This window comes from Sander vitreus, chromosome 23 (genome assembly GCF_031162955.1).
Source record: "Sander vitreus isolate 19-12246 chromosome 23, sanVit1, whole genome shotgun sequence".
In the NCBI taxonomy this organism is placed as follows: domain Eukaryota; kingdom Metazoa; phylum Chordata; class Actinopteri; order Perciformes; family Percidae; genus Sander; species Sander vitreus.
Genome location: NC_135877.1, coordinates 23,031,949 through 23,041,948, shown reverse-complemented (window position 1 = coordinate 23,041,948; position 10,000 = coordinate 23,031,949). Strand labels below are relative to the sequence as shown.

General features: G+C 51.5%; 2 protein-coding genes across 3 annotated transcripts in view; both read left to right on the top strand.

Moving 5' to 3' along the window:
- Nucleotides 1-4,253, top strand: part of apmap (adipocyte plasma membrane associated protein) — a 15,809-nt gene extending 11,556 nt beyond the window's left edge. For both annotated transcript variants that reach the window (XM_078242782.1, XM_078242781.1), the window contains exons 8-9: nucleotides 1,560-1,752; nucleotides 3,906-4,253. In XM_078242782.1, the coding sequence (XP_078098908.1) occupies nucleotides 1,560-1,752; nucleotides 3,906-4,115 (403 nt within the window). In that variant the 3' untranslated portion in view covers nucleotides 4,116-4,253. The remainder of the gene's footprint in view (nucleotides 1-1,559; nucleotides 1,753-3,905) is intronic.
- Nucleotides 4,254-9,012: 4,759 nt separating this feature from the next.
- aifm2 (AIF family member 2) overlaps nucleotides 9,013-10,000 on the top strand; it is a 4,140-nt gene continuing 3,152 nt past the window's right edge. The window contains exons 1-2 of the mRNA XM_078243071.1: nucleotides 9,013-9,134; nucleotides 9,454-9,562. Of these exons, the coding sequence (XP_078099197.1) occupies nucleotides 9,096-9,134; nucleotides 9,454-9,562 (148 nt within the window). The 5' untranslated portion in view covers nucleotides 9,013-9,095. The remainder of the gene's footprint in view (nucleotides 9,135-9,453; nucleotides 9,563-10,000) is intronic.

Sequence of the window (10,000 nt, the reverse complement as noted above, 5' to 3'; positions counted from 1 at the left end):
AGATGGAGAGGGAGGTAGGTAGGGGGGATAGAGAGAGATGGAGAGGGAGGTAGGTAGGGGGATAGAGAGAGATGGAGAGGGAGGGAGGTAGAGGGATAGAGAGAGATGGAGAGAGAGGGAGATGAGAGAGATAGAGAGAGATGGAGAGGGAGGCAGGTAGAGAGAGATAGAGAGAGATGGAGAGGGAGGTAGAGTAGAGGGGATAGAGAGAGATGAGAGAGGGAGGTAGAGAGATAGAGAGAGATGGAGAGGGAGGTAGAGGGATAGAGAGAGATGGAGAGGGAGGTAGATAGGGGGATAGAGAGAGATGGAGAGGGAGGTAGATAGAGGGATAGAGAGAGATGGAGAGGGAGGTAGATAGAGGGATAGAGAGAGATGGAGAGGGAGGTAGATAGGGGGATAGAGAGAGATGGAGAGGGAGGTAGATAGGGGGATAGAGAGAGATGGAGAGAGAGGTAGGTAGAGGGAGGCAGAGAGAGAGATGGAGAGAGGGAGGTAGAGGGGATAGAGAGAGATGGAGAGGGAGGTAGATAGAGGGATAGAGAGAGATGGAGAGGGAGGTAGAGAGGGATAGAGAGAGATGGAGAGGGAGGGAGATAGAGGGATAGAGAGAGATGGAGAGGGAGGTAGATAGTGGGATAGAGAGAGATGGAGAGGGAGGTAGATAGGGGGATAGAGAGAGATGGAGAGGGAGGTAGATAGGGGGATAGAGAGAGATGGAGAGGGAGGTAGGGGGATAGAGAGAGATGGAGAGGGAGGTAGGGGGATAGAGAGAGATGAGAGAGGGAGGGTAGATAGAGGGATAGAGAGAGATGGAGAGGGAGGTAGATAGAGGGATAGAGAGAGATGGAGAGGGAGGTAGAGAGGGTAGAGAGATAGAGAGAGATGGAGAGGGAGGCAGTAGAGGGATAGAGAGAGATGGAGAGGGAGGTAGGTAGAGAGGGATAGAGAGAGATGAGAGAGAGAGGTAGAGTAGAGGGATAGAGAGAGATGGAGAGGGAGGTAGGTAGAGGGATAGAGAGAGATGGAGAGGGAGGGAGGTAGAGGGATAGAGAGAGATGGAGAGGGAGGTAGATAGAGAGAGATGGAGAGATGGAGAGGGAGGGAGGTAGGGGGATAGAGAGAGATGGAGAGGGAGGTAGATAGAGAGAGATGGAGAGATGGAGAGGGAGGTAGATAGAGAGAGATGGAGAGATGGAGAGGGAGGGAGGTAGGGGGATAGAGAGAGATGGAGAGATGGAGAGGTAGATAGGGGGATAGAGAGAGAGGGAGGTAGAGGGATAGAGAGAGATGGAGAGGGAGGTAGATAGGGGGATAGAGAGAGATGGAGAGATGGAGAGGTAGATAGGGGGATAGAGAGAGATGGAGAGGGAGGTAGGTAGAGGGATAGAGAGAGATGGAGAGGGAGGTAGGTAGGGGGATAGAGAGAGATGGAGAGATGGAGAGGGAGGGAGGTAGAGGGATAGAGAGAGATGGAGAGGGAGGGAGGTAGCATGAAGCTCCTCCTCGCTGCAGTCCCAGTATGTTTCATGAACTCCTCTGTAAACGTTGTGTTTCAGAGTCCATGTTGCCGGTCTGAACAAAGGCGGGATGGACACGTTCATCGACAACCTGCCCGGTTTCCCCGACAACATCCGGCCGAGCTCCAGCGGCGGTTACTGGGTGGCCATGTCGGCGGTGAGGCCCAACCCCGGCTTCTCCATGCTGGACTTCCTGTCCCAGAGACCCTGGATCAAGAAGTTCATCTTCAAGGTACAAAGAGTCAGACAGAGACTCTAGTCCCCCCAAAGAGACTCTAGTCCCCCCAAAGAGGCTCTAGTCCCCCCCAAAGAGACTCTAGTCTCCCCAAAGAGGCTCTAGTCCCCCCAAAGAGACTCTAGTCTCCCCAAAGAGTCAGACAGAGGCTCTAGTCCCCCCAAAGAGACTCTAGTCCCCCCCAAAGAGACTCTAGTCCCCCCAAAGAGTCAGACAGAGACTCTAGTCCCCCCAAAGAGACTCTAGTCTCCCCAAAGAGTCAGACAGAGACTCTTAGTCCCCCCAAAGAGACTCTAGTCCCTCCCAAAGAGACTCTAGTCCCCCAAAGAGGCTCTAGTCCCCCCCAAAGAGACTCTAGTCCCCCTAAAGGGTCAGACAGGGACTCTAGTCCCCCAAAGAGTCAGACAGAGACTCTAGTCCCCCCAAAGAGACTCTAGTCCCCCCAAAGAGGCTCTAGTACCCCCCCCAAAGAGACTCTAGTCCCCCCAAAGAGTCAGACAGAGACTCTAGTCCCCCCCAAAGAGACTCTAGTCCCCCCAAAGAGTCAGACAGAGACTCTAGTCCCCCCCAAAGAGGCTCTAGTCCCCCAAAGAGTCAGGCAGAGACTCTAGTCCCCCAAAGAGGCTCTAGTCCCCCAAAGAGACTCTAGTCCCCCTAAAGAGTCAGACAGAGACTCTAGTCCCCCCAAAGAGACTCTAGTCCCCCAAAGAGGCTCTAGTCCCCTCCCAAAGAGACTCTAGTCCCCCCAAAGAGTCAGACAGAGACTCTAGTCCCCCCAAAGACTCTAGCCCCCAAAGAGTCAGACAGAGACTCTAGTCCCCCCCCAAAGAGACTCTAGTCCCCCCAAAGAGTCAGACAGAGACTCTAGTCCCCCCAAAGAGACTCTAGTTCCCCCCAAAGAGACTCTAGTCCCCCCAAAGAGTCAGACAGAGACTCTAGTCCCCCCAAAGAGACTCTAGTCCCCCCAAAGAGGCTCTAGTCCCTCCAAAGAGACTCTAGTCCCCCCCAAAGAGACTCTAGTCCCCCCAAAGAGTCAGACAGAGACTCTAGTCCCCCCCAAAGAGACTCTAGCCCCCCCAAAGAGTCAGACAGAGACTCTAATCCCCCCCAAAGAGACTCTAGTCCCCCCAAAGAGTCAGACAGAGACTCTAGTCCCCCCCCAAAAGAGCTCTAGTCCCACCCCCAAAGAGACTCTAGTCCCCCCAAAGAGTCAGACAGAGACTCTAGTCCCCCCAAAGAGACTCTAGTCCCCCCAAAGAGACTCTAGTCCCCCCAAAGAGTCAGACAGAGACTCTAGTCCCCAGGCTGGTAGAGATCCCGTGACGCCACGGCTGTTAAGTTTAGTGTTTATTAAAACACAGACAATGCCTTGAAAAAAGGGACTAAAACATCTAAAAATATAGAGAAACACCATTTATTCATTATATATATCACTGTTTCCCTCCCTCCTTCCTTCCTTCCTTCCTTGTTTACTTCCCTCCCTCCCTCCTTGTTTCCCTCCCTCCTTGTTTCCCTCCCTCCCTCCTTGTTTCCCTCCCTCCTTGTTTCCCTCCCTCCCTCCTTGTTTCCCTCCCTCCTTGTTTCCCTCCTCCTTGTTTCCCTCCCTCCTTGTTCCCTCCCTCCTTGTTTCCCTCCCTCCTGTTTCCCTCCTTGTTTCCCTCCCTCCTTGTTTCCCTCCTCCTATTTCCCTCCCTCCTTGCTCTGTTTCCCTCCTCCCTTGTCCTCCCTCCTCTTTGTTTCCCCTCCCTCCTTGTTTCCCTCCCTCCCCTTGTTTCCCTCTCCCTCCCTCCTTGTTTCCCCTCCACTCCCCCCTCTGTTTCCCTCCTCCCTCCCTCTGTGTTTCCCTCTCCCTCCCTCTTGTTTCCCTCCCTCCTTGTTTCCCTCCCTCCTTGTTTCCCTCCCTCCTTGTTTCCCTCCCTCCTTGTTTCCCTCCCTCCCTCCTTGTTTCCCTCCCTCCTTGTTTCCCTCCCTCCTTGTTTCCCTCCCTCCCTCCTTGTTTCCCTCCCTCCTTGTTTCCCTCCCTCCTTATTTCCCTCCCTCCCTCTGTGTTTCCCTCCCTCCTTGTTTCCCTCCCTCCCTCCTTGTTTACTTCCCTCCCTCCCTCCTTGTTTACTTCCCTCCCTCCTCCCCTCCCCCCTTCCCCCCTGCAGCTGTTCAGCCAGGAAGTCCTGATGAAGTTCGTCCCGCGCTACAGTCTGGTGGCGGAGCTGCACGACGGCGGCGTCTGCACCCGCAGCTTCCACGACCCCGGCGGCCTGGTGGCGGCCTACGTCAGCGAGGCCCACGAGCATGCTGGGAGTTTGTACCTGGGATCCTTCCGCTCGCCGTACATCGCCAAACTCGACCTGCGCAGCGTCTAAAGAGACGCGTAGAGAGTCCTGGACTCAGTTCCTCCAGTTTTAGTCTGTTTTCTGTTTTCTTGTGTTTCAGACTGAGGTCAGGGTCCAAACCGTGTCACAAAACTCCAAAAGCAATATTAAATCATTTCATTTTAGACATTTAATTCATATTTCATTCATACATCACACACACACACACACACACACACACAGACACACACACACACACAGACACACACACACACACACACACACACACACACACACACACACACACACACACACACACACACACACACACACACACACACACACACACACACACACACACACACACACACACACACACACACACACACACACACACACACACACACACACACACACACACACACACACACACACACACAGATACACACAGACACACACACACACAGATACACACACACACACACACACACACACACACACACACACACACACACACACACACACACGGAAACACACACACACACAGAGACACACACACACACACACACACACACACACACAGACAGACACTCGCACACACACACACACACATAGACACTCGCGCACACACACACACACACACAGACACACACACACACACACACACACACTTGCACACACACACACACTCGCACACACAGACACGCGCGCGCACACACACACAGACACACGCGCGCACACACACACACACACACACAGACAGACACTCACACACACACACACACACATAGACACTCGCGCACACACACACACACACACAGACAGACACAGACACACACACACACAGACAGACACAGACACACACAATTGTTGGCATCACTAAACAGAAAGCTGAGTTTGTTCTGAACATTTTGATATGAAACACATGAGTTGTATTTAAATAGCCTAAAAAGGTGAATTAAAGAAGAAATCTGACCAGACCTCAGACCTCAGAGGGCTGCCGGCTTCTCCTGTTGCCCGGGGAAACCAAGTTTGTGTATAAAATGTGAAAGTTTAGTTTTGGTTCTCAGGTTTGTGACCGGCAGAGAGAACAGCGAACAACGCCAGCTAGCTCGCTCACCTGCTACTGGCTAACTGTCTCCCGGGTTAGCTCGCTCGTTGTAGCGTCTTTGCCCGTTGATGTTTAGGGTCGTGTGTCGCTGCCTCCACAGCTGTGTTGGCTGAACGTTGGCAAGGCTCGTGTTAAGCTGTTAGCGCTACTAGCCGCCTGTTAGCACTACTAGCCGCCTGTTAGCACTACTAGCCGCCTGTTAGCGCTGCTAGCCTGAGCCGACATGTAACAACACATTAAAGTTTGAGTGTCACATTTGACTGGTTTCCTGCTTCTTTCTGTCTGTTAACTTTGAGTTTAATTTCTTTTGAACAGCATCTTTAATTGTAACCTGGGAAAACCCTGACCAACTTCTGATTATCAGACTGATGTCATGAAGAGGCGTATGTATGACACGCCAACTCGTACGCCATTACTGGCGTGTTATCAAGACGCATACTTGCTTTGTAGCGTGTTTATCAACGCCGTTTGGCCTCCGTTGACTTCCATTACCTTGTGATGGCGTGTGAAATGACGCCGTAGCGAGTAGTATGAAAGGGAGAAAATCCGCAAAGGGAGGTTGGTAACACGCCACTTGGAGCTCAAAACGCGTGCAGATAACACGCCACTTGGAGCTCAAAACGCGTGCAGATAACACGCCGCTTGGAGCTCAAAACGCGTGCAGGTAACACGCCGCTTGGAGCTCAAAACGCGTGCAGATAACACGCCGCTTGGAGCTCAAAACGCGTGCAGATAACACGCCGCTTGGAGCTCAAAAGCAGTGATAACACGCCTGGAGCTCAAACGCGTCAGATAACACGCCGCTTGGGCTCAAAACGCGTGCAGATAACACGCCCTGGAGCTCAAACGCTGCAGATAACACGCCGCCTGGAGCTCAAAACGCGTGCAGATAACACGCCGCTTGGAGCTCAAAAGCGCGTGCAGATAACACGCCGCCTGGAGCTCAAAACGCGTGCAGATAACACGCCGCTTGGAGCTCAAAACACGTGCAGATAACACGCCGCTTGGAGCTCAAAACGCGTGCAGATAACACGCCGCCTGGAGCTCAAAACACGTGCAGATAACACGCCGCTTGGAGCTCAAAACGCGTGCAGGTAACACGCCGCTTGGAGCTCAAAACGCGTGCAGATAACACGCCGCTTGGAGCTCAAAACGCGTGCAGATAACACGCCGCTTGGAGCTCAAAACGCGTGCAGATAACACGCCGCTTGGAGCTTAAAATGCGTGCAGGTTGGTCGGGGGGGAGGACGGGTCAAACACAGGACGTTCACCAGGAGACCAGGGGATCAGGTCCCGCGAGTCACGTTTCCTAAACTCAACCCATCCGCTGTATATGACGCTCAAAATGCGTGCAGATAACACGCCACTTGGCTTAAGAAAGTGGGCGTGTATGTTTACGTGAAGTCATGATGTCACGTTGCGATTGAGTTATGATTGAGTTTGTTTTGCTCTTCATGTCACGTTGATGCGACAAAGTGCCAAATGTAGTTTGGGTCTCTCACAGGATCTTCGTTTGCACTCAGCGTGACATCATGACTTCGGGTAAACATACACGCCCACTTTCTTAAGCCAAGTGGCGTGTTATCTGCACGCATTTTGAGCACCAAGCGGCGTGTTATCTGCACGCATTTTGAGCGTCAAGCGGCGTGTTATCTGCACGCATTTTGAGCGTCAAGTGGCGTGTTATCTGCGCCAAGTGGCGTGTTATCTGCACGCATTTTGAGCGTCAAGTGGCGTGTTATCTGCACGCATTTTGAGCGTCAAGTGGCGTGTTATCTGCGCCAAGTGGCGTGTTATCTGCACGCATTTTGAGCGTCAAGCAGCGTGTTATCTGCGCCAAGTGGCGTGTTATCTGCACGCATTTTGAGCGTCAAGCGGCGTGTTATCTGCACCAAGTGGCGTGTTATCTGCGCCAAGTGGCGTGTTATCTGCACGCATTTTGAGCGCCAAGCGGCGTGTTATCTGCGCCAAGCGGCGTGTTATCTGCGCCAAGTGGCGTGTTATCTGCGCCAAGCGGCGTGTTATCTGCGCCAAGCAGCGTGTTATCTGCACCAAGTGGCGTGTTATCTGCACGCATTTTGAGCATCAAGCGGCGTGTTATCTGCACGCATTTTGAGCTCCAAGTGGCGTGTTATCTGCACGCATTTTGAGCTCCAAGCAGCGTGTTATCTGCATTTTGAGCGCCAAGCGGCGTGTTATCTGCGCCAAGTGGCGTGTTATCTGCACGCATTTTGAGCGTCAAGCGGCGTGTTATCTGCGCGCATTTTGAGCGTCAAGTGGCGTGTTATCTGCACGCATTTTGAGCGTCAAGTGGCGTGTTATCTGCGCCAAGTGGCGTGTTATCTGCGCCAAGCGGCGTGTTATCTGCACGCATTTTGAGCATCAAGCGGCGTGTTATCTGCGCCAAGCGGCGTGTTATCTGCACGCGTTTTGAGCTCCAAGTGGTGTGTTACCAACCTCCCTTTGCGGATTTTCTCCCTTTCATACTACTCGCTACGGCGTCATTTCACACGCCATCACAAGGTAATGGAAGTCAATGGAGGCCAAACGGCGTTGATAAACACGCTACAAAGCAAGTATGCGTCTTGATAACACGCCAGTAATGGCGTACGAGTTGGCGTGTCATACATACGCCTCTTCATGACATCAGTCTGTTGCACTTAGAGGTTTCACTCTGACACATACCGGAGCTTCAGTCTTTAGTTATCAAGACGCATACCTGCTTTGTAGCGTGTTTGTCAACGCCGTTTGGCCTCCGTTGACTTCCATTACCTTTGTGTCCCGCGAGTCACATTTCCTAAACCCAACTGTAGCCTCGTGATAACACGCCACGTGGCTTTAGAAAGTGGCGTCTATGTCTACGCTGTATACGGCGTAGACATATCGTGGAAAGTCACGATATCACGATGCTCACAGGATCTTTGTTAGTACCTAAGAAGTTTCACTCTGACAAAAGATTTTCATCACATTGTGTTCGTAATTTTCCGGGTTAGCTCTCCACCAATCAGATTGGTCATTGAGTCCCGACTGCCCGCCCTCTGACCCAGCACGTCAGGTCGGCCCAAATGAAGGCCGACGGCCCCGCCGACTGACGACGGCACGGAGTAAACCGACCAGACTCAAGTCACCAACCTCACCAGACTGTGTGTGTGTGTGTCTCTGTGTGTGTGTGTCTGTCTGTCTGTCTCTGTGTGTGTGTGTGTGTGTGTCTGTGTGTCTGTCTGTCTCTGTGTGTGTGTGTGTGTGTGTGTGTCTCTGTGTGTGTGTGTGTGTCTGTGTGTGTGCTGTGTGTCTGTCTCTGTGTGTGTGTGTCTGTGTGTGTCTGTCTGTGTGTGTGTCTGTGCTCTGTGTGTGTGTGTGTGTGTGTGTGTGTGTGTGTCTCTCTCTGTGTGTGTGTGTGTGTCTCTGTGTGTGTGTGTGTGTGTGTCTCTCTGTGTGTGTGTGTGTGTGTGTGTGTGTGTGTGTGTGTGTGTGTGTGTGTGTGTGTCTCCGTGTGTCTGTGTGTGTGTGTGTGTGTGTGTGTGTCTCTCTGTGTGTGTGTGTGTGTGCGTGTGTCTCTGTGTGTGTGTGTGTGTGTGTCTCTCTCTCTCTGTGTGTGTGTCTCTGTGTGTGTGTGTGTGTGTGTGTGTGTGTGTGTGTGTGTGTGTGTGTGTGTGTGTGTGTGTGTGTCTCTCTCTCTGTGTGTGTGTGTGTGTGTGTGTGTGTGTGTGTGTGTGTGTCTCTCTCTCTGTGTGTGTGTGTGTGTGTGTGTGTGTGTGTGTGTGTGTGTGTGTGTCTCTGTGTGTGTGTGTGTGTGTGTGTGTGTGTGTGTGTGTGTGTGTGTGTCTCTGTGTGTGTGTGTGTGTGTGTGTGTGTGTGTGTGTTAGCTGCAGGCTGCAGCCTCTGTGTTGGTGGTAGGAGGAGGGTCTACCGGTGTGGAGATGGCCGCTGAGATCAAGACCGAGTATCCCGACAAGAAGGTGACTTCAAATGTTACAACTTTTATTCTGAAAATCAGCTCAAATCCTAAAGTAAATAAAGTACAAGTACAAGTACCTCCACCAGCAGAGCCGCTGCTAACAGTAATCAGTAATAGAAGTACTTGTACTCTTCAATACTGACGGTATATATTTGTATGCATGAAAATGTTTTAGTTAGTTTCTAATTATTAACGTTTGATAGTTTAATTGATGTTTATTATTATTTATTCTTTTTTCAGGTTTGATTTTTTTATTTTGGTTTTATATTCTTTGTAATTATTATGAATATTTGTGTGTTAATAATGTTTGTGGTGTTCAGGTGGTTCTGGTCCACTCCAGAATCGGGCTTTGTGACCCCGATCTTCTGCCCAGCGTCAGACAGGAAGCCAAGGAAGTTCTACTGGGGAAAGGGGTGGAGCTACTGCTGGGTACACACACACACACACACACACACACACACACAGAGACACACACACACACAGACACACACACACACACACACACACAGAGACACTACACACAGAGACACACACACACAGAGACACACACACACAGAGATCACACACACACAGAGACACACACACACAGACACACACACACACACAGAGACACACACACAGAGAGACACACACACACAGAGACACACACACACACCACACACACACACTTACACATAAGTGTGTCTGTCTGTATGTAACAGATGTATCTGTGTGTGTGTGTGTGTGTGTGTGTGTGTCTCTCTGTATGTGTCTGTCTGTGTGTGTGTGTGTGTGTGTCTCTCTGTATGTGTCTGTCTGTGTGTCTGTCTGTGTGTCTGTGTGTGTGTGTGTGTGTGTGTGTGTGTCTCTCTGTATGTGTCTGTCTGT